The 25,698-nt window shown below is 35.3% G+C and overlaps 1 protein-coding gene across 1 annotated transcript in view; it reads right to left on the bottom strand.

Moving 5' to 3' along the window:
- Nucleotides 1-25,698, bottom strand: part of Thsd7b (thrombospondin type 1 domain containing 7B) — an 817,905-nt gene that overhangs the window by 83,031 nt on the left and 709,176 nt on the right. The window contains exons 15-16 of the mRNA XM_042683500.1: nt 19,371-19,504; nt 12,033-12,183 (exon numbers count right to left, since the gene is read on the bottom strand). Coding sequence (XP_042539434.1) covers nt 12,033-12,183; nt 19,371-19,504 — 285 coding nt within the window. The remainder of the gene's footprint in view (nt 1-12,032; nt 12,184-19,370; nt 19,505-25,698) is intronic.

Genomic DNA, 25,698 nt, shown 5'->3' with positions numbered 1-25,698 from the left:
CCCAGGGCCTCATGCATGCAAGGCAAGCGCTCTACCACTGAGCCACCTTCCCAGCCCTATATTGTAATTTTCTGAAGTTATCCTAATGTTTTGGCTAGTTCTAGAAAATCTGGTAAATTGGAGTGTCATTGATCAAGTGTAAAATCTACTTGCATCAAAACAAAAAAATACCCTGGACAAGTGTGGGTACTTTATAAAAATATGAATACATACACATCAGGAGGTGTATGTTGAGCAGGAAAGAGAAAAAAGTAATGAAGACTAGAGATTTATCTTCAAGGATGAAAAGGATAAGGGGAGAAGCAGTTGCCAGGGAAAGTAGCTATAAATTGAATCTTTAGGAGTTTATGTATTGTAACATTTACTCTTCTTAGGAAACCTGTGAGAGCAAATACTAAAGAACCATGTTACAGAGTGAGAATTATCTCTAGATTCAGATGATATAACTGCCATATTTTATTTTTAGTACTGAGAAGTGAACTCAGATTTATAATTATGCAAGAATTCTATTATTGAGCTATAAAACCCAAACCTATTCAATTTTTTTGTTTTTACATAAGCCCAAGTTTCCTAGGCTGGTTTCCAACTTGTGATCCCGCTGCCTTGACTTATTATGTAGTTGGGAGTACATAGTCTCAATTCAAAATTGCGTATATGTCACAGATCTTCCCTTGAATTTTGGACAACTGGATTGTTTTGAAAGTGGAATTACATGTGTTTGAGCTTTTAGTTCACTTTTTTTTTTGGTTGTGGAGCGTGAACTCTGGGCCTGAGCACTGTCCCTCAGCTCTTCAGTTCAAGGCTAGCACTCTACCACTTGAGCCACAGTGCCACTTTCAGCTTTTTCTGTTTATGTGGTGCTGAGGAATCAAATCCAGGGCCTCATGCATGTGAGGCAAGCGCTCTACCACTGAGCCACTTCCCAGCCCTTTTAGTTCACTTTTAATTGAAATTGAATTAAAACTAAAATTTATCTAAAATTTTAGGGAACTAAAATTTAATTAAATGTTTTCCAGTTCAATTCTATTCTCTAAGTAACATTTAAGAAAACAATACTTTCTTACTAAAAACAGCTATTTTTCTCCTTTTGACAATTTGAAAAACAGCCAGATGCTGGTGGCTCACTCCTGTAACTCTAGCTACTAAAGACGTTGAGATCTGAGGATCTCAGTTCAAAGCCAGCCCAGGCAGGAAAGTCTATGAGACTCTTATCTCCAATAAACCACAGAACCCAGAAGTGGCGTTGTGGCTCAGGTAGTACAACCTTAGCCTTGTACTGAAGAGCTCGGGGACAGTGCCCAGGTACAGAGGTCAAGCCCCATGACGGATTTAAAAAAAAAAAGAAGAAGAAGGAAGAAAACACACAGAATGGGAAAAGATGTTTTACTAGCTATGAATCAGATAAGGGCATCAGACTTAACATATACTTAGAGCTCAAAAACTTACCTTTCAAGTAACTTACTTTCCTTCAAGTAACAACAACCTAATTAATAAATGGACTAAGGACTTAAGAGACTTCTCAAAAGAAGTAAGAATGAACACATGAAGAAATGTTCAAAATTTCTGACCATTAAAAAATGAAAATCAAAACTACATTATATCACCAGAGTTAGAATGGCCATTACTAAGAAAACTAATAATTTCAGATACTGGTGGGTATGTGGCCAAAAGGGAATGCCACTATACTGTTGGTGTGAATGTAAAATTTTCAATCACTATGGAAAGCAGTGTGGAGGTTCCTTGAAGGACTCAACATAGAACTTCTCTTATGACCCAGCAATTGAACTCCTGGGCATTTATCCAATAGAACACAAAGGAGGCCACATTGAGCAATCAGCATAACTATGTTCATTGCAGCATTATTTACCATAGCCAGAATATGAAGTCTACTCAAATATTCCTCAGTCGACAAATGGATTGAGAAAACAGAGTGTGCAAACACAATGGATTTCTATACTTCCATAAGGAAGAATGAAATTGTACCATTCATAAGCAAATGGAAAGATTTGGGGGAAAATTATATTAAGTAAAGTAAGTCAAAGAAACATATCATCTCTGGTTTCCCTCATTTGGGGTAACTAGAATGTGCCTCTAAATCTACACATAAACACACTTAATTGTAAAAGATAAAAAAAATGCATACCCTGGAACATGATAAATCACACAGGTTTCTAGACAGTGAGACCAAAGGAAGATACTATTAGAAAAGGATCACAAATACTCAATAGCTATGTGTATATGATCATATGAAGTGATATTTATGAAAATCAACTCCAAGAAATGGAAACAGTAGTTATTTTTAATTTGTTGCTGTTTTCACTTTCTTTATCTTCTGTCTTGTTTGTCAGTTTATCTGTTTTGGGGAGCACAGAATGGGTAGGACAAAGGATGAACAAATGCAGCAGTGATACTCACTAAACACCATGTTGAAAATGAGCTATACAACTTGTGGCGGGGAGGGGGGGGACTAAGAGGGATAAATTGGGAAGGAGTGACACTGTTCAAAAAGAAATGTATTCATTATCTGACTTACAGAACTGTAACCCCTCTGTATATCACCTTTATAGTAAATATATATACATATATATATACATATATATATATAACTAATGTTAGGGAAATATAACACAACTCTGTCATTAATTTAAGTGTATGTGCTTTGATGAATTTGGTTGAAATCCTTTTATCTAAATGTGAGATAAATCTGAAATGAGACACAACTTGCACTGTGATATTTGATCTGTGTATGTTCAACCATGATTGTAACATTTTGGTTTTCAGGAGCAATCAGAAAATGATGTTTAAACACAGAACTAAATAAAGTATAATTTTAGAAATACTTTTTTTTGGTTGATTGTGGGGCTTGAATTCTTGGCCTGGACATTATCCCTCAGCCTTCAGCTCAATGTTACTGACTTATAATAATTAAATTCTTTTTCTGATCCTATAAGACATAAAGAAGAAATTTATTTTGTTTTACTTTGTAAAACAAAGTATATTTGATATTTTATGTGATCTCTTGCTTTCTCTCTAGCTGTTTGGCTTTGTTTTGTTTTGGTTTTGGTTGGTCGTGGGTGTTGAACTTTAGACCTGAGTGGTGTCCCTCAGCTCTTCAGCTCAAGTCTAGCCCTCTACCACTTGAACCACAGCACAACTTCTGGCTTTTTTTCTGTTTATGTAGTGCTGAGGAATCGAACCTAGGGCTTCATGCATGCAAAGCAAGCACTCTACCACTGAGCCAACTTCCCAGCCTGTGGTTTGGCTTTTTGAGTCAAGGTCTTCTGCTACACTTCAGACTGGCCTCAAACTCACTATGTAACCTAAGCTGGCTTTGAATTCAGAAACTTCCAGACTCAGCTTCCCAGTTGATGGGATTGCAGCCTGAATCATCATATTCTGCTGATACTGAGCTTTATAAGGATTATATAATTATATATATAATTTTTATATATAATTTATATACATATAATTTGCCTTTGAAAGTATCAAAAACATAAAAGTTATAAATATACTTAGTATTTAGATTCAATATTAAATACTTTAGAACAACTTTTACACTAGAATGATAACTTTTTTTTTTTGTCAGTCGTGGTTCTTGAACTCTGAGCTCTTCAGTTCAAGGCTAGCACTCTACCACTTGAGCCAGAGCTCCACTTCCGGTTTTCTGGTGGATAACTGGAGGTAAGAGTCTCATGGAGTATCCTGCCCAGGCTGGCTTTGAACTATGATCATCAGATGTCAGCCTCCTGAGTAGGTAGGATTAAAATAAGTTTTGAGTAGGGGCTGGCTAGGTGGCTCAGCGGTAGAGTGCTTACCTTGTATGCATGAGTCACTCATGCACCACATAAACAGAAAAAGCCGGAAGTGGCACTGTGGCTCAGGTGGTAGAGTGCTAGCCTTGAGCCGAATAGCTGAGGGACGGCGCCCAGGCTCATTCAGGCCCCACGACCAAAAACAAAACCCCTCAAACTTAGTATAATGAATAACTGAAAATTGCAGCTTGTGTAAAGATGACTCCAATAGTATGAAAGGGAGTAGAAATATAATCTCAAATACATGAATGCACTTGAACTTAAAATTTTATCACAATGAACAAACGTTCAGAAAACCATTCCAACATTCTTGGAGTAATTTTTCATAAGTAAAACATATCAATTAACGAGTACCTCAAGCTTGCAGCCTGTGGTTCATGCCTGTAATCCTAGCTACTAAGAAGGCTGAGATCTGAGGATCACAGTTCAAAGCTATTCCAGGCAGGAAAGTCCATAAGACTCTTATTTTCAATAAACCACCAGAAAACCGGAAGTGAGTGTGTGACTCACTAGCCTTGAGCTAAAGAGCCAAGGGACAGCACCCAGTCTGAGTTGAAGCCCCATAACACACACACACACACACACACACACACACAGCACCTCATTCCTAGAAGCAATAATCTAATAAAAAGGTAAAATGAATAATATTTCTTCTATAAATATATGATGCTGAACTTCTATAAATATATTTGATTGTGTAAGACAGAGGGTAAAAAAAGTCATCTACATCTCTAATTGCCATCTGTGTGACAATCTGCCACCTTAAAAGGTAATAGTAGATACAATTTCAATATAATTTAATGTATAATTCAGATGGTCTTGTTCTTAATTCTGTTTTGATCTTATCTTTTTGTTCCATTATATCAAAAATATTACAAATAATCTCAGTAAAAGATTCACAATGTTTATGAGTCACTTAGTATCATGGTGAACCTCAGGAATATAAGAGAAGTCGGTAACCAGTTAACTATAATTTTCATTTTGTTCTGTATCAATTAATAAAGTCTGTGAGGCCATGAGTTTAAAACAGCCCCAAATAATGATAATAATAATAATAGTAATAAAAGGAAAACAATATACAAAAAATTTTTAATGGAGACTCTTATGAACACATTAAAAATTGTTTCCACTTTTTAGTATTTGGTTTTCTTCTTGGTCATGGATTATAGTCAGCTGCTTCTTTACATATATTGCCATTGAGAATCAGAAACAGAAAGGATAAAGCTCCATTAATTTTCAGTGTGAAAATATCTATATAACCACATCAAAGACCAAGATGGAAATTATTAATCTTCAAAAAGGAAACAAAATATACTTTGAATGAACTAGGACCCTATCATTCTCCCTTCTAGTTGCTCACCATTCCTTGAAATTGTGAATGTTTCACTGTTTAAAGTTTGAGTTTTGGACTCCAATTTTAATGTCTTGGTATTTGTTTTGGAAGGATATGAATTGACTTGTGGATAATCTAGATTCCTCTAAAGTTTGTATATAAATTTTATTAGGGAAGTTCTAGAGTGAACTTCAGTGATAATTCCAGCTTCTTTCTGAGCTCTGTCCTTTGTAAGGTTATTACCAGATGGTCTGAGGACTTTAAATGGTATCTCTGTATAAGCCTGTGGAATTCAACTGTGTCCTAGGTCTGTATGTGTTGGAATGGTTATAACATTAAGCGCTCCAAGAGAAATAGTTTGCCTATACTAAGGGAGTTTTCACTCTATGTATACACAAATTAATATTTACTCCAAAAGTCAAGCTTATGAAGATATCTAGATTTTTTGCCTACTCCCTTACTCTTCCACCTTTTGACATCCAAGTTCCAGCTTCTCATTTTTCTCAGGCTCTGATATCTAGAAATAGCATGGTCTTGTCTGATCCCAATTCTTTGTACCACTGCTTGAAATGTATCTCTAGCTATCAGAAAGTGCTTCTGTGATCTGAGTCCTGAGGTTCATCTCATTTTGGTTTCTTCTCTTATTGAAGATAGTTCAACATTGCTTATCATCCAATATCTCACAACTGTGGTTTGATATGTTTGGGATATGTAAAGTTGTTTGTGATGGGAAGATAAATACAGTGCAATTGGAAGGTATCTAGTGACATTCCAACGTGGCTAGAAATGAAACTTCTATTTCTTTGACAGTTCTTTGTAAACTGGCCTTAAAATCAGGTGGAACCACTAATAAGGTAATGAACTGAGGTATTGTGTAGGAGAACCATGATGGTAATTTTCTGAAAAACACATACCTACAAATTATCAAAAATACTGTGGGTAGGTTGAGTTGTGATTCCTCATTACCTTTCAGAATGATAGATACAAATATTTGTGAATAAATGATATGAAATGTGGGGTGTATAGTCACCTGTGATCTGTGACAGAGCCATCCCATAATCCTCCATAACAAGGATACCAATAACTGTGGATTCTCAAGTACTTTCTATAAAATAAAAGAGTACTTGCATATAGCTGTGCCCACACCTTGTAAAAAGTAAGTATTGCTAAATTATTTATATACCTAACAGTGCAAATGCTAGGTAAATAGTTGTTATAGTTGTAAATAGTTGTTGATCAGGGAATAAAGGAAAGAAAGCATGACTGTACATTTTCAGCAAGAATGAAATATTTTCCTCAAATATATTTGATCTTCCCAAAACAGATTTTTTTGTTGGATATGCAGCTATCGAATCACAAAAGAGGAAAAATGTGAAATGTAATTCATCCTTTTTTATTTTTTATTTTTTGTGCCAGCCCTAGGGTTTGAACTCAGGTCCTGGGTTCTCTCCCTGAGCCTTTGTGCTCTAGGCTAGGACTCTACCACTTGAGTCACAGCTCTACTTCTTGCATTTTTTCCAAGTTAATTGTAGGTAATTGTCTCAGGGAGTTTCCTGCCCAGGCTGGCTTGGAACCATGATCCTCAAATCTCAGCTTCCTGAGTAGCTAGAGCCATCAGTGCCTGATGTGATACAACTTTCCTTTTTCTTTTAATTTTTGCTGGACTTGGGGCTTGAACTCAAGGGGTGGATGATGTCTCTGAGCTTTTTTGGTGAAAATCTAGCACTCTACCACTTGAGCTTCACTTTCAGACTTTTTGGTGGTAAATTGGAGATAAGCACGTTGCATACTTTCTTGCCCAATCTGGCTTCAAACAACTATCCTCAGGTCTCAGCTTCCTGAATTGCTAGGATTGCAGCTGTGAGCCATTTACGTCCAAGTGATTTTTTTCTACTTTAAGTAGAGAACTTTTATTATAAAATAGAGGCAGAGGTAGAAGAGTTAGGGGGAAGGAAAGAGAAGTTTGAGAGCAATAGAACCCTTATTCTGTACTCTAAATGCATGGTAGTAAAAAAATCAAAGAAATCAAGCTGTATAAAAGAGAATGATAACAAGCATATTAAACTTCAGAAAACGAAGCAGCCCAGAGACTGCTTTTTATCAGATTCTAATTTTCAGAGCATGAAATGAGGTGCCCTCCTTTCAGTGCCTTGTTATTCTGGAAATAAGACTGGCTTTAAGTGATATTACAGCTCATTGCACATGGGGTAAGACTCTTCTGAAGAACTTGGAGTAATGAACTATTGTCTTCGAAATGACAATAATATCAGCTTGTCAGGGGAAAAAACAGAATTTACTTTTCAGATTATAAAAAATTACCATCATTGTCTTCTGCCTTTCAGCTATGAGTTAAAAAAAAAAAAGCCCTAGGCAGCCTAAGGGTCCTGATCCTTAGATGTGTCCTCCTGACAAACACAGGCTGCCATCTACTTATGAGAATGTTAGTAGAGGAGAAGGAGTGCTTGGAGCTGAACACTAGCAGTAAACCTTGGGGCAAATTGCTTCACTGAAACAGGACTTTTAAAAGTATTGCAAAGCGCTTGAGCACACTGAGTCATCGGTAATAAAATGTCACTAACTCAGAGACTTTGCCCCAAATAATACTGGCGGACAATGAAAGAGAAAAAAAAGGAGGATTTTGCTTAACTTCAATGCTTAATTATGGATCACATCACAGAATTAGCCAGCATTTCCTTTTTTCTTTTCGAGTTTTCTTTGCTTGAAGGAATAAGGGCAGTGTTCTGCACTGGCTTTCACTAGCAGATCATGCACACATAAAGAATTAGATAAAAGAGTAAATTCTAGAAATAAAGTATATTCTCCAAGCACAATAGTAAGGCTTTGATCAAATACAGAGTTTATTACACTTAAACCCTGTATAGTTTCTTTGCAGTCTTCTGTTGTGATCCTTCTCCAGAGGTTGGTGACAGTACAAAGATTGGAGTCTGTGTTTGATCATGAGGTTTTGTTTGGACAACTCTTCAATGAGTCTCCAGTTCCCACTATAGAGGGGAGAGAATGCCTGGCTTGATGTTGTGAATCAATTAAAGTTCATACAGTTTTTTTTTAAAACCCAAGGCACCTTTCTGGTAGAGGAGTTTCAAAGTCTTGCTTCTGCAAAACATACATGAGTTCGAAAATTTATCACAAGACCTTTGCTTTCTCCTATCAATAGCATTGTTTGAGAAATTAATTCCTTTGCCAAAAATCCAAGGAGAGCCACCAATAGAAAATATGTATTATTCTATGGAAACCGGGGTAGCATAAATAAAGGCAACTATAAGCCCTTTTAAACACATGCATAAAAATAGACTCTTTAAATCAAGCTGAGCAATTTCAAACGCTCCAGAAATTTATAGCACTTCTTTTGAATTTTCTGTATTATCTTTAAGGAGTTGTACAAAGGGGTTTCAACAGGTCATTTTATGAATGCATCTTAATCAATGTCGTGCTTCTCCCTCATCTCTCTCTATAAACATCTCTTGAAGAGTATATGATTCTGTAAATACTCAGTTCAATTTTGAAAGATATAAAATCAGGATCAAAATGAACGAAAGTAGGTAAAGGAGAAAATCATATAATAAATATTGAACTATTACATGTATGGGTACACATTAAATTATGCATATATATGTATACATATGTTCATATGTATGAATTTATATACACACCTGATCTTACCTCTAAGAATAAAGTTGTTTGGAAGAAATGTGTATAGACAATTCCATAAGGTTCTTTTAAATTAAAGCAGTGCACAAAACTGAGTAAGTTGGAGACCAATATGTAAGTAGATTATAAGAGCATGAAAAAGACAAAAACATAAAATAAAACATTTTCCCCATTTTCCTCAAATTCCTCCTTGAATTGTGGTCGGTTGTATTTGATCTATTTACTCTGGTTCTGACTTATACAAATTTTAATAAGTTCACTATGTTGTTAATGTCTTATTTACCCTTTTGAATTGGCAGAGACTTTCAGGTCAGTAACAGTTATTTAAAGGTACTATTTGATGCTTTATTTTGGTGTATTGATATTAACATAGACAAAAATCATTTTTCAGTAAAGAACATGACATTCCATTCCTATGAGATCAAGTAATAACTTATTTTATGGAAGGTGGGGAAAAATTGTTTTCATGAAGCTTATACAATATACTGTTAAACTTTCTCTTGTTTCTCAGTTGGATTATGAAAAATGTAAGGATTTTTCTGGCTGTCTTTGATTCCTTGTCTACTTGATCTTTTACTCCTTCTCTTCTTTTCTCAATACTATATTAAGTAAGTAATTCTACATTACTCAGAATACATATTAACTCAAAAGTTTAAACATTATTAAGATTTGTTTTGGTGTTTGTCTCTCAAGAGTTCCTTGGGAGGGAAAAATATAACCAAATATAGTGAATTGGTTGCATCAACATAGGTCACAATGAAGAAGAATTTGTTTTGGTGTTTGTCTTTCAAGAGTTCCTGGGGAGGGGAAAATATAACCAAATATAGTGAACTGGTTGCATTAACATAGGTCACAATGAAGAAGAAGTTGGTGAAATAGTAGTAAACACAGATTCCTTAAGTCAGCTCTGATAATACAGAAAGATTGTGAAGTAATTGTTTCCTTTGCTCAGGAAATGTGCATTAAATTGCTAATTATACTTCAAAAACAATGATTTTGCTTCCTGCTTTGCAAAGAACATCATCAACATTATCATCACTGTTAAGCTCTAATTAAGTTCTTAATATTTTGGGGCATTATGTCATGCCATGACTTTCAAACTAATAAAATTATGCAACATATTTAGATATAGGGGAATAATCAGATACAAAATCTGATTCCCATTCCTGTTTCCATTTTGAGGTCACCATTTATATTGGAGCCCACCAGAGCATATGAGAGAAAACATTACTTCTCTGTTAGACAGAATTGAGGACCACAGAAGAGTGTTCTAACATCTTAGCATGCTGTTGTAATGGTGCTTAGCCTGTAATGGTTTCAACATTTTGTTAGATGCCTAAAGATTCTCAATGAAAGTTATTGTCGTCATCTTCTTCTTCTTCATTTTACTTCTTCCGCTTCTTCTTCTTACATGTAACCCAGAAATACATAAATATTCTTGTCATGACAAGAAGTTGTTTATATCCTCCTCCAGAAATATAAAAGGAGGATAAAATATATTGTCCATCTCCAATTTCCAAGCATTCCAAAAATAGAAAAAATTATTACACTTGCAAAATCAAAGATCAAAGAAAATAATCATCCTAAAGTATCAAATGCAGATTGGCAGACAATCACAATCTTCTACAAATGTTCATAAAAATTTCATCCCAGTGGCCAGACATCTGGGCTTAAGAGAGCAACATTTTCATTGCAAAGTAATTAGAGCTTAATGGAGTCTTCTGTGAGTAAATTAGATCAGGAAAGGAGAAAAGATCATGGCCTCTACGTTTAATTAAACTTCAGGTTACTAATTCTTCTGTAGGCTGATTAACAAACACTATGCAAGCATACTCTCTAAAGTGTGCGTTTATGTACTCAGTCATAGAAAACACTTTTCAGACACATAAGACAAATAGTTTTGCCCTTAAAATAAACAATCCACTTTAAACAAAGAGAACTATTCATACTAAACCTATCTTCTTTTTCCACAATAAGTGAGCAATTGCTATAAGATCAAAGGCTCTGACTTCTTCAGACCAAGTAAGATCCATTTTAGTTCTTCACTTACCACATCTAAAACTTTTTGCAAACTTCTTAAGCTTTTTAAAGCCCAATATCTTCAGTTGAATAATATACTAATAGTAGTATTTAAATTGGAGTTTTAGTGCACGAATTAAAAATTATTTCTTACAACTACTTTGCTCAAAATATAAATGGTAAATAACTATTAACTTCTATATTCAAATTATGCACAAAGTAAGTGACTTAGTAGTAAAACCATTCTGCACGTTTTATTTTTATTAGCTTTTTTTTGCCCCCAGAACAATTCAACAGATTAAAAATAAATTGACAGGGAAATCTCTTAGAGTTGTAATACCATTTAATAAGCAATTAATAGTTACAAGCTACAAAAGCAAATTGTTATTTCAAATATAGTCTCCATTTTCTTAGAAAGATTTCTATAATCTTCCTACAATTGTTACTACATCAGTTTAATTTAATATATTTATTTTAACATCTTATTACTTGAATCTATATAATATGTTCCTAGCCTCCATTCTTCTTCTGTCAATCTTTAAACACAACAGGAGTTTTACATAATATAATTTACCTTCTGGAAAAATTAAGTTGAAGTTTGCTACTAGAAGAATATTTATTTCACCATACTCCTGTTATATTTCCATTTTACAAAAATAAAAGAAGAGGAGAAAAAAATGGTAATGAATTGTAGTTGTTTTCTTTTCTTCTGTGAACTTTAAAAGTAGAAATGTTGTAAAAGAACATATAATCTTTGAAAAACCAGCAAAAGGCAAAAACATATCTTAAAAAGCAAAATTGCAGAGAGATTTGGGCTCTTAAGATGTAATTGATTCCACCAGGATAAAAATCTAAGAAATTATAAGGAGGGTCATTTTTGTGCTAAGGAAGATCCCTTTAACAATGAATGTGCTCTCAAATACTTATATGATCATTACAGGCTCATTTTCCTTGTTTAACTTCCCATGATACAAAAGGATTTGGAAGAAACAATGGCACTTTAAATTGCTCAGTCTCAAATGCAAAATGTTTTCTTGCTCATTTATTTATGTGTGTATTTATTTATTGCTGGCCTCAGGAAAAAAATATTATATTCCCGTGTTACTAGATAAAGGCTCAGGGAGAGCAGCACTGTGAATGTATAGAGAACAATAATGAAAGCGGTACTGGAAAAGTAGGGGAATAAGGAAAATAATTACCTGAGGGCATGTGGTCCATGTTCCCCAATCAGACATGACACAGTCATTGGAACACAGGAGAGAACAGGACTGGGTTTCTGGGGGTGCTTCATTCTGGTTGCACAGACTAGTATTCATTGGTTCTCCTTCAACATTTGCAGTACTCACACATCTGTTAGGCAAAACCAGAAGACAGACTGATTGCTTAAAACAGTGGACAGTATACTTAAAGCTACTGTACTATTCTGTAGTTACTGACTATGAAAGGTATAGCTAAATTTAAAACATGACCTACAAAAAATATCCAAGATATAAAAATACAAAACACTATTCTTCATCTAGTGGGCTCTTACTGAGTGACAGCTCAATATGGAACCCTTTATTCAGAAAGGAAAAACAAACAATGGAAAAAATATCAGGAATTTGGTCTTCCTAACCTTTTGCGAGAATGCTGTCAAACAGTGATCCTCTTATTTACACTCCCTAGTGGCTGAGATTACAGATGTGAAGCAATTCCCTTGTCTGGAGAGACCTGGAAATGTAACTATTCCTTTTATTGTAACAAATCTTGAAGACTTTCCTTCTCTAAATAGAATCACCATTTTATAATACATGTAGTTAGAGCCTTCATAGATCTTATGACTCTTAAACCTTTTCTTCACAACTTTTCCAAACCTTCCTAAACTTTGCCCATAGTAAAGAATGGTGGCCTTTCATCCTCTTGTAAATCCATCAACATGCTATCACTCTGTACTTCTCTTTTGTAGTTATAATCTGCTCTTTGTCATCTTTCCATGTATTCTTAAGGATCCTGTGAACAAGTTGTGTCTACCAGGCAACTCAGGAAACTATCTTAAGGCAACACGCAGATATTAGGATATAGACATCTGGGTCCACATTCTGTCTAGCACACTGGATTTCCTTCACTGAATTTCCAGAATACTAGCCATTGAACTCTCTGTTTCACTTATGATTTAAGAAGGAACTTTTCTTGAGATTCTGACTAGTGTAAGAATAGAGACTTAAAATTGACAATCTCCCCAAATGAAAATGTAGTTATTCACTACATATTGTGTATCATTGATTTCCTTGCCCCTTTTCTATCAGTAATCATTTTTACTCAAACTATAAAACTACTCTAAGACTTTTTGTATTTGTTATTAGCACTGTCTTCCATTCCTTCCCTTCCATTGTGACTTCCTGAACTCAATTTAACATGTTGTTATTGCCATTGCAAGAAAACCTCTTATCAAAATCATCAAGAAACTCCAAGTTGCCAAACTCAATGGTGGATTCTTATGTGGGTAAAGGCAGGAGCGTTTGAAACAATTGAATACTATATCTTCCTTGAAAAACTTTCTTATTTGTTTTCTCATTTTCTTTGTTTTCCCCTTACCCCTTTGGCTCTTTCTCAGATTCATTTGTAGAATCTTTGTTTGACTCTTCTTAACATATGAAAGTTGGAGTTTACCAGGGCTCAAAATTGTATCAATACAAACTTTCAAGCTAATAATACACAAATTTATATTTTCAATTGTTTCCCTGAACCCCAGCCTATAAATAGCTCAGTTGGAGCGCTAATGGGATATTTCAAATTTAAAATGCTCAAATGGCAACTTTAGCTTTCCTGTCAACCCTTTTTCTTGTATTTCCCAATTCAACTAATGACAGTCCTCCCGTTGCTCAGGCCATACAATCTGACAATAATAATTGATGTATGTTTATCTCCCACAATTATTGGATCCAAAAACCTTCTGTTCTCTACCTTTAAAATATATTCCAAGTTTGACCTCTTCACGTTCACTTTTACTGAATGTAATATAACCAACAACTGTTCTTGTCTTGCATTATTCAATGGCCTCAAGTCTACAACACTGTTTCTAAAGCATTATGAACTATGGTATGAACTATGATATAACAATAAGGTTCTTTTCCAATGTAAATGGAAGTATGCCATCCTCTTCTACCCTAAACATTTTATAGTCTCATGGATTCATTTTGGAATTAGAATTATAGCATACATTTTTAACCTAATATGCAAAATATGAATAATTATATTTTACATGTTCCTTACTTTTTTTCTTTACATGTTTTTCTTTACATGTTTTCTTTACACATTTTCTTTCTTCCTATTGCTAGTGTGTGTGTGTGCTCACATGTGCATGAGCCATTACTGGGGCTTGAATTTGGGGTCTGGGGGTTATTCCTAAGCTTTTAGAATCAAGGCTACTGCTCTACCATTTGAGCCATAGATCTACTTCTGGCTTTCTTTGTGGTTAACTGAATATGAGTCTCATGAACTTTTCCTACTCAGTTGGCTTCATACTGTGATCCTTAGATCTCAGTCTCCTGAGTAGATAGGGTTACAGGGATGAGACACCAGTGGCCAGCTTCTTTCTTATTTTTGTGTTAATTGTCATTAACTAGTTGTACAAAGGGTTTTAAGTTCAATATTTCAATTTTCTTTCTACAGATCTATACACTCATTCAGGTTTCTCACTTTAGTAAAGCTTCTGTCCAAATTTCATTTTTTTACCAGTTCCTTCAAAACAGTACCCCCAACACTCCAGCCCAATTTTACATTCTTCTTCACATTTCACAGCAAAGGTATTTCATTATATAAATTTATATGTTCATTTTTCTCTCCTTACACATTCTGTGAGAATCAAAAAAATGTGATTCTAAGGATTGAACCCAGGACGTGTGTGTACTAGGAAAAAAATTCTTAACATTGAATTACAAACCCAGCTTCAGAAACTTTTTATATTCAGACATTTATCTCTAGCACCCAGAATGAACTCTGTAACATAAAAAGCAAATAATCACAAATGATGTGGGATTTGAAATATGACTACACTCATAGATAAACCATGAAGGTATCCTCTAGTATGCAGGTTTTATAAGAGAGTACAAGTTAACTGTTTTGTTCATCATAACAGAATAATATTTAGGTGAATTATAATTTAGAATGCAAGATTTATGGTAGATTAGCTTCACATTTTTAAATGTGATCATCCACATAAAGCAATAATGCTTGTTACATGGCATGTACATTTTAGTTTGTAAGAGCTGCCATAAGAAATACATAGTGTGATGCTTTTAATTCTGATTTTCAACTTGCTTAAGATAGAAATGCCTAGAGATTAGTAAAGTCTACCTTTACATATATCTGTGAAGATGCTTCCAGAAACAATGGATCATGAGGATTCTGAGCAAATGGATTATTTAATCCACTGATGAGTGCAAAATTTGAACAGAAGCTGCATACAGTTGGCTCATGGCTATAATCCTAGGTACTCAGGAGGTAGACGTTACAAGACTTATGGTTCAAGGGGGCGGGGATGGAGGAGGGAAGATGGAAAGGGATGGGAAGGGAAAACAAAGGAGGAGGCAACAATGCTTGATAAGAAATGTACTCATCTTGCCCATGTAATTGTAACCCCTCTGTATGGTATTTTCACCATAAAAAGACTGAGAAAAATGTTATTGAGACCTCCATCTCACTTAATGTCAGTGATGATCACCCATCATCTCAGGTACAGCAGAAAGCATAAATATAAGGATCATTGAAGAGGCCAGCCTGGTCAAAACACAGACCTATCTTAAATAATAATCAGAGCAAAAATCAACTGGAGGAATGGCTCAAGTGCCAGTCTCTGCCTTGCAAGGTGAAAACTTCAGTTCAACCCAGTACAACAACAACAAATGAGAATGGAGTGTTGAGATGAGAAAAACTTCCTTAGGGCCTATATCTTGTTCTGACCCTTTCTTATTCCTCTCATTTTCTTATCTTCCATAATGTGAGTTGCTTTGCCATTCTATCTCTGCCTTGGTAGGCTGACACCTCTAAGCCATAAACCAAAATAAATTTTTCCTCATTGAAGTTGTTCATGTCAGGTATTTTGTTACAGCTATGGTATTGAGAAGTAGGGCTATTGCTATGACTTAATCCTGACCATGTGGTCCAGAAAACTGTGGTTTTTGAGAAAAATTGAGAATAGTTTGGAGACGCAGATAGAACAATCTTAGAATGTTACAAGCACAGCTTAATTGGGGGGTGGTCTGGTAGGAGCTTGGAAGATCAGAATGATGACAAGAACATGTAAAATGAAGGCTAGACTAATGAGTTTTCAGGTAGAAATGAGAACTCTATTTGGAATCATCTATTGGAAGCCATCAATGTTACATTCTGGAAACAAATTTGTCTACAGTTTTCCCTGTCATGAGTTTTGGAAAGAATCTGAATTAAAAGGCAATAGATGAATTAATTTGGCAGAAAAATTTACAACAGTCAATATTCATGCTGTGGCATTGTGAATGCTGGCTACTTTTAGTCAGGTATACAGTAAGAATGGAAAGTAAATAGGAGAGCAGATTTTAAAAATGTGTAGTTTTGCCAGAAATTGAGCATGTATCAAGCTGAAAACAAGGAAATTATTATTGTTAAAAAACAATTGAAGAATCATGTACTTTGCACAAAGACAATAGAAGAGATATCCTGAGAGCAACTCAAGAATTGGCTAGACTTCACACATGGTGTGCTCAAGTATGAAAGGGTAAAAATTATGTGAAAGAGTTTCTCTTGAGAAGAGATTGCTTCTGGAAACATAACTAGGAAGTTACATAACCTAGGAAGTTCTTTTCCAAGTATTCATTTCACTGTGTTCAGCTTCCTAGATAACTAGAAGATTACTGTAAGTAGAGATTACTGTAAGTAGAGCATGGCTAGTGCTCATGCTGTTAACAGATCTCAGCATTGTCTGTAATATCGCTATTCAGGTAAGCAGAACACAAGAGTTATGGGATGATGGAAGTCTCCACCCAGATTTCAAAGGAAGGCCTGGGAGACCAGGAAACTCATGACAATGAGAGGATCCCTGCAGGTTATCTCTAGAAAGTGACCTGTGAAGTTGGGATAACATGGCAAAGTTGCAATAGTAACATCAGGGTAACTGAGATTTCAGTAACATGGAGTATTTGTCAAGGAATGCCATAGACAATGAGAAGAGACAATGTAACCTTTTCTGCTTCCTATTTGCTACCATTTGAACTGCTTTACCATGTCCTCTCACCTCTCACCATGACAGACTGAAATCTGTAAAACTATGAGGAAAATAAGGTACCATAAGCTTTTTCTAAGAGGTAGTTTGTCACAGTGACCACAAACTAATACATACAGGGTAACACAAAAGCAAAAATTTATTTTTCCTAATTCTGAATGCTAAAAGTCTGAGATGAAGGTGCTTTCAGAATTTTTTTTTCCAAGTCTTGTTCCCTTGACTTGGGGATGGCTTGGTGTGTTAAATTGGAACTTCTACTGTGTGTATTTGTCTTAATTCTGCTTCTTGTAAGAGACCATACTAAACTAGGGACCATATCAATACCTAATTTTACCTTAGTTATTTCTTCATCTTCTTTATCTACTAATGTTTCAAGTCACATAGTAAGGTACAAAGGGTTGGAATTTTGACATGTAGATTTTCTGGGGAGCAAAATTAGTCCATGACAGAATAATGTTTGTTTGTTCTTATTATATCAGGCTTTATAGGTTTGAGCTGATACATGTAGCCAAAAGATCCTCTTGTTCAAGAGTATTTTCTTCAATCAATCACTCACGATTCTGCCAGTAGCTATTTATTCTCTTAAAGCTTTCTCTCTCTCCTGACATTTTCCTTTAATGCTGCCAAGAATCCTGAATGGGATGAGTATGTAACAAATCAGCTTGTTTCCATGTTGCTTTATAAACTCTGTTAGTCAGTCACTTTTTAAAACCATCTGAGAATAAGAAACAGAAGACTGAGTCTTTGAAAAGAAAAAGCACAAAGTTTGCAATAGCCTGAGATTAAGTATCTCCAGGGTAAAAGTAAATAACAGAAAGGAAAGAAATGCAATTTGTCTATTAGCCATTTGTTTGGATTGGTGATGAGAAATACCTTTATAATTTTGCCACCAGCTATTTGTTTCAACATACCTACCAGGGATTTTGTAACTTTGGTATGTTGAAAATAATGGGTGTATAGTACAGTATTAAATGAAGTATGATTGATGACAAGTATTAATACTCATCATATGTCTTTGTCTTGGCAACTGATGTCCTAGATAAAAATCATCAAACTCATAGTTCAATGAGCAGCTACATGATTTGAGTCTTGTCTCTCCCCTGGAAATGGAGTTTCTAAATTTGATGCAATGCTTATTCAATTGAATGGATAACTACGGTAGGTTTTCTTCTTATTCTGCATATAAATTATTGTCTAGGAACATTTTCACTATGTTTTATTCAGTCTTTAAGGTTTATTGCCTTTGTCCTTTGTTCTTTTGTTCTTCTCTCTATCAAAATAATTTCTAAATAGGCCTACTTATCATATTCAGTTCCTGTTTAAACTTTGGTTAAAATTCTCTATTTATTTCTACAAAAAAATATTTGGACAAGATCCCACTGTAAATAATCCAGGACATATTAATTCTTTCTGAGATATGCTTTTTTAAAAAAGAAATACAATGTATAGCTCCTATCCATTGGTATCTTTAGATTTTGGTTTATAAGACTCAATTGGGGGTTTAAATTGACTTTTTCAATATATTGACATCCTCATATAGGTTTATCCTGTTCTAACAAGAGCGCAAAAAAGAGGAATAGAAGACAGTCACAACATTTTTATTTGTAAACAGTGAGTGGAGGGATCCCAGCCTGCTCACAAAGCTCATTTTTATGACAGTGGGATGCAGAAAATGGTAAGAGTTATAACTGCATTACAGAGTAATTATACTATGCACATGATAGGAATGGTACACGTCTTCCTAGAAGCTTTGAAGATGAGCACAAGCCAGTGAATATGGTATAAAAATCAGAGTAAACTTAGACAAGTGATATTCTTTACATATATATGTGTATATATAGGTGTATGTATATGAATGTACATATTATATATGTAGTTATGTGTGCCAAAACGATGTGTCCCCATTTTGCATATCTGCCATTTTCTTTTCTTTTCTTTCCTTTTTCTTTTTGTCAGTCGTGGGGATTGAACTCTGAGCCTGGACACTATCCCTCAGCTCTTCAGCTCAAGGTGAGTGTTCTACCACTTGAGCCACAGTGCCACTTCCAGTTCTCTGGTGGTTAATTGGAGATAAGAGTCTCACAGACTATTGTGCCCAGGCTGGCTTTGAACCACCATCCTCAGATCTCAGCCTCCTGAGTAGCTAGGATTACAGGCATGAGCCACTGGCACCTGATCTAAATATATGTTTTTTTGTTTTTGTCAGTCATAGGGCTTGAACTCTGGGCTCTTCATCTAAAGGATAGTGCTCTACCACTTGAGCCACAACACCACTTCCATATCTGCCATTTTCACACACCTGATTTTCCTGGATTGTATCCCTCTTCCACATCGTGGTGACCTCAGCTCATTGTTGATTTTGCATGGAGACCAGTGTTCTACAACCCAGGAATACTGATTGCATTCAGTGTAACATGGGACTGCCTCATGCACCTGTCAAGAATAGGAAAAGAAAAAAATTATGTGGAACTATCCACATTATAGAAAAATAGCCTATCATTCAGTAATGCCTGCTGAGCATAACCCAAGAAATTATTCTCTCACCCAAATAGCCAGATTTCATTCCCCCAAAGAAAGATGTATTTGACTTCTCTCAATTTACTGACTTGCCTAAAGAAGCATACAGGGGAATCAACTAAAATAAGATGATATGACTTCATAGAAGAGAACAAAGGATAATCATTTCTTAGCACCATGAGTAGAAATTCCATTATCATTTCATTTCCTAAAAGAACTCACACACAATCAGATGATCCAACTCTCAATTATATGGTGTATTGTATTTTCTAATGTATTTTAACATGTCAATTGAAACAAATACATATATATATGGAAAATTTACTTTTGAATATAAAATTTTTGAATGTCTAAGAAAAGAAATATTATAATTCATTTTATGCCCCCAAATGATGTTAACAGATAATCATTCAGCCTCTTGGACACTGTGGGTTCATATGAATGGTGCTATTTGTAAGATGTTTTCACAATATGGCTAACGCACACACACACACACACACACACACACACACACACAAGATGAATGCTGCTAAGCTATTAGTGGTCTACATAGTTACTGACTATGAATATTTACAGTATTATAATATAAAAAATGAGGGCATTAAATAAATTCTTAAGTTACTTCCTATGTATTTGTTTGTGGTAATCTTTTCCTGAAATTGTATCCCAGTGGGCAGCCAATTGGGTTTGCCTCTCTCTTTGAGGCTGTACTTAATCGTCATCACTTCTCAGTATGAAGCATAGCTTCTGTGTAATAGAAATAAGGAAAAGAAAACTGCCTCTGAGTGAGCTAATGCTCTGGATCTTAAAAAGATGGCTCAAGTGCAAGCGTACTGAAAAACATGGCTCAATCTTTTATCAATATAGTTAGTTAATGTTGTTCCTTTTAAGTAAGCCTTAAGTAGCAGTCCTTGTGTTTTCCTACATTCCTAATTCTACAAAATTGTAAATGATGGCAGAGTTATGCAAACTGAAACATTGCTTGTGAGTCTCCACTAAATGCAAGGTAATGGGATAATTAGAAAACACGACTGAAGCTCTGTCAGCATGTTAGCTGGAAATCAAATAGGAAAAGGTGATTTGCTAGACTACTGCCTAGGAATCACCAGTAATGTCAGAAACTATTTTTAACCCAAGGATTCTATTCAATTCTCACACATAGACTTCACAAGGGGAAGAGAAACCACAAGGTAAAGAATATATAGGGAAAAAATCAGAGTTGGGAAAACACTAGTGGAACTCGATGTAAGAAAGTAAGAAATTAACTTATAAAAGAATTGCATTTCATGCTGAGAATGATGACAAGAATGAAATGAAAGAGTCACAAGCAGTTCCTAGAATAAGGAAGTGATAATTTATAACTGAGAAAAGTCTATCCAGAAAAATTCATAGGATAGTGGAGGGAAAAGAAGAAACTACAAAAAATTAAAATGTATATGCTCAACTGAACAGATGCTAGGAAGCTGAGCTAAAATTTGAGGAATGCATCAGGGATATGATACTTTCACTGAATTTATGAGTTCTTCCTATAAATGCTTTAATATGTAAGGCTATAGGTTAAATATAACAAAGCTTCTTTGGTTTCCTTTGAGATACAACAAGGTATCTTATATGCAAACAGGGAGTAGATTAAAATTTTTAAATGTTTTTTTCCATTTCATCCACGCACTCTGCACTCTTATGTGCAGAGTGGACACATTGTTTTTTTAAAGCTATTAAGACTAAACAGGGCTTATCCTTCCATGTTTGCTCCATATAAAGCCCCAAGGTCACATGGAAAATGAAAAAAAATTCAGTTGTATGTATCTTTGGTAATATGTGACTGCCTAATCATATATTAGTTTGTTAGTTATATTCTTTATGCTCCAGTGGTCTCTGCATGCAGCATATAGCTAACCATCTGACAAGATGCTAGAAGATGGGGAACATGTATGAATGGGAAAAAATGCAGCTATTTTCTTAACAGTCAAAAACCAAACAAAAAGCCAGTACTTCTTTTTTTAAATTTAATTTTATTGTCAAGGTGATGTACAGAGGGGCTATATATGCAAATATTGAGAACATTTCTTACCCAACATTACATTTTAAGGATTCTCCAATCACATAGAATTTCATGATATCTGGTGTGTGTGTGTGTGTGTGTGTGTGTGTGTGTGTGTGTGTGTGTGTGTGTGTGTGTGTGTGTGTGTGTGTGTGTGTGTGTGTGTATTACTGGGATTGAAGGCAAAATGTCACACATACTAAGCAAGCATTGTACTACTGAGCCATCTCCGCAGTCCATTTACAATTTTAGAATTGTTTCTGCAGTTTGTTCTAGCAGACCAATCTGTACCCACCCTTCAAAGCCCAAGTAAATGGTATCAGTTTCCTAGAGAATGATTTTTACATGCATTTAAACAGAGCCAAGGTTAACGAGGTGGTTAGAGCTACATTGCATGTTAGTGGAGGACAGGACAAATTGAAAATCATTACTTTGACCCTATATGTATCTCTCATCTTCTACTTTGCTCTTTTCCTCACATGTCCAACTCAGACCTTAGATAACACTAAACACGCTGAGAGAAACACAATCCTCTCCTCATGTATATATGCTCCTGGTCTTAACTGAGATCTGACTTATTCTGCTAGTGTTTGTCTATGTGTCCATTTTGATAAACCCAGATTACAAGTCTCAGGCATGAATGGCTTTGTTTCCATGCAGGGAGGGGTTGTAATTCACAAAGTATGAGATTGAGGAGAGTTTAATGAGGAGATGGTCATTAAATTGAAACTAATTTTTGAAGGTACTCAAGTTGCTAATGACCCACATTAAATTATCTAGAGAAAACAAGCCTACTCAATGGAACAAAAAAAGCAGTATTTCACAAAACATGAAGGACAAGAAGATGCCATAAAAATGAAACCTTCTTCCCATTATGGGCTTTTGGTTAAAGAATGATAATCATGTCATGAAAAGATGTGGCTTGGTGGTTTTGTAGGAAGGGGAGGAATGTCCCTTACAAATCATGTGAACTGTTTCTTCAAAATCCTCTCCACCAGGCAGGGAACCTTACTGAGATGGTCAGAAACACCCACAAAAGGAAAGAATGCTGCAGGGCATTCAAAAATAAAGTTTGACTTCCCAGGTGCTTGATGTCTTCTCCTGTCAGTCTTTTATGTTCTGGGTATTGCCTATTACTGTTTAGTTGGTACTTATTATATTGTTATAGTTTTATAATGGAACTGTGTTACAGCATGGACTTTATCACAGAATCATATGAAAATGTTCTGCAAGAGAGAAATGAGCCATGGAAAAGTTAAATGAAAATCATTTCTAAATGGCACAAATTAGGAAGAAAATAACAAGGTTTAATAGGGCTATAGATGCTAAAAAATGCCACTGAAAAATCTAAATCCTCTGAGGGAAATACGGTTTCATTCTCCTAGAAAAGAGTTCTATTTATTACTTCTTCACCAGAGACTTGCAGTTTATAATTTTTTCAGTTCCAGATTCATATCATAAAATCACTCATTGAGTCAGTCTTTTAATATTCATTAAATAAGCCTCTGTTCATTTCCATTAATCAATTCAATTAAGTACTGCTTCTTTCATATGCTTTCCCAGCTACAAACTAACTGCTCTGGCATGAACCTGAGATAAGGTCTCACCAGGGTTTAGTGGATGTCATCATTGCATACTAGACTCTTACTGTTCAATGAAACAGACAGGAAAGAAAGAAAGAAGAGGAAAATGAAAGGGAAGAAATAGGAAGAAAGAGAAGAAAGGAGGGGAAAAATCACCAGCCGCTAAATTTCCATTGAAATAAACCATAAACCTGTGTTAAGAGTTCATTGGCAGGAAAAGACCCAGGCAAAAGTCTCCAGGTTTAAGGGCATCTTATTGAGAGTTGTGGCCACTGTGTAGAATTTAGAAATCAATTCAGTGGCATATGTAAGAGCATAGTTCATATGCAAGGGTCTCTCCCATTAAAGTATAATAAGAAAGGGTTCTTTTGCTAGGTGCCAATGGCTCAAACCAGGAATCTTGACTACTCAGGAGGCTGAAAACTGATCAGAGTTTGCAGCCATCTTGGAAAGAAAAATCCATTAGAATCTTATCTCCAGTTAACCAGCAAAAATCTGGACGTGGAGCTGGAAGTGGCTCAAGTAGTAGAGTGCACAGTGCCAAGCTCTGACTTCAAGACCCAATACTGGTACAAAAGAAGAGGAGGAGAAAGAGGAGGAAGAGAAAGAGTAGGGGGAGGGGGAGGAAGAAATAAAGTGGTGAGCTTAGTAAGCATGAAAGACTTCCATCTCTTCAAAATGCCATGACTTCTTTAGTTACAATATTCAAGTTTATCTCCGATTCTCAGGCCTCAATTCAAAGACATTAATTTCTTTTTCTCAATCTATGATCAGTTTTCTCCCTTCATAACTCACAGTTTGCTTATTGGTTTACATTGTCCCTCAACTTACCACATTCTAACCCTTTTGACTCAGCAACTCACTTTTGCTCTCCTCCACTCTGACAAGTATGAATGATGGGAAGGTATCAATATCATTCAAAGAATTTTCATTTTGAACTTTCCAATCATGCACTTACATCTGCTTTCATAAAAATGTATTACATACAATACTAAGAGTCAGTATAATGTTCCTGTACCCTACCTTATGGTATACATCTGTGCCCTTTAATAGTAACAAATCAGAGATGATATCACAATAATTCTATATAGACTACTATAGTTTATAGAAGGTATCTTCTAGTCATCACAATTATTTAAACTAGATAAGATTTCTATGGAACTTCTAGCTAAAAAGAACTAAATTTTGAAGATGCCAATGGCTGGACAATTATTTGAAGATGACAGTGACACATAGAATTTGCTTTCTTAGTTTGTTGGAGAAGAGCATCACATTCCAAGAGATAGTGCCCATCATTTGTTCAATGGTGAGGATGATATTAATACGTCATAGTCTGCCCTCCATATCTGCAGGCTACAGAGTCAACACACTACAGATTCAAAGTGCTATAAAACATAAATATTGCATCTGTGTGGAATATGTGTAGATTTCCCCAGTCATTCCCTAAGTAGTTTAGTGTAACTGCTAGTTACATATAATCTAAATTATATTATGCATTATAAGTAATATAGACGTGACATAAAGAATTCAGGGAGGTGTGCACAGTTTATATGCAAATACAATAGTACATGTACAAGGTACTTGAGTATATGTAGACTCTAGTATCTACAGAGGGTCTTGGAATACATCACAGAGGGATATTGAACGATAGAGTTCTGTAAAGGAGAAACAACCTCAAACTGTCTATTGAAGTCTTTAAATCAGATAATGTTTGTTTCTTTACAGAGAAAAACTGGCCATTAGCAACCTAATCTTTGTCTTTACATATAGTGATTTCTTTCAGCAATTTTAAGAAGCCAAAATATCCGTCCCAAAACCAAGTACGTTTGAAGCAAGAGCAAGCCTCTGTTATTAGGTTGGATGGAATTTGTGTAAAGATAGTGAATTTAAAAGCAAACATTCACAGATGTATTTAAATTGCCATCTGCTGGAAAATCATTAGGTTTGTCATCTTGTGCTGTGTGTTAGTCAAGGACACATCATTTGGACTTGGATTTTTCTGAAGATCCTGTTTGCAGCACCCAAAACTCAGAGGTCTTGGCAAATGTCAATTGTAGTACAGATTGTCAAGTCTGAAGTTCGAGCTGCTCTCCATTTTCCAGACATTTTTACTTACTAGAATCTTCAGATATACTATAACGCAAAGATATCTTCAGACCGCTCTTAGACTCTCAACATGCCTTGCTTTTTAAGTATCACTACTGGGAGGTTTTAGAGTGTATGTATGAGTGTGTGTGTGTGTGTGTGTGCACATGCACAACCATGCACGTGCACCAGTCCTGGGTTTGAACTCAGAATCTGGCTGCTATCCCTAAGCTTTGTTTATGTTCCAGGCTAGTGCTCTACCACTTTAGTCACAAATCTATGTCTGGCTTTTTAAAAGGGAGTTTATTTTATTTTTATCACTGTTGTTTTTAATGTTCTATGTGACATTTATGGTTTCTTTTGTCTGTTCTTCCCCCATGGTATAACCACTGTTTTCACTG

This window comes from Dipodomys spectabilis, unplaced genomic scaffold, assembly GCF_019054845.1.
Source record: "Dipodomys spectabilis isolate Male_0828 unplaced genomic scaffold, ASM1905484v1 ptg000081l, whole genome shotgun sequence".
Taxonomy (NCBI): domain Eukaryota; kingdom Metazoa; phylum Chordata; class Mammalia; order Rodentia; family Heteromyidae; genus Dipodomys; species Dipodomys spectabilis.
The sequence above is the reverse complement of the archived record's forward strand: the minus strand, read 5'-3'. Positions and strand labels throughout refer to the sequence as shown.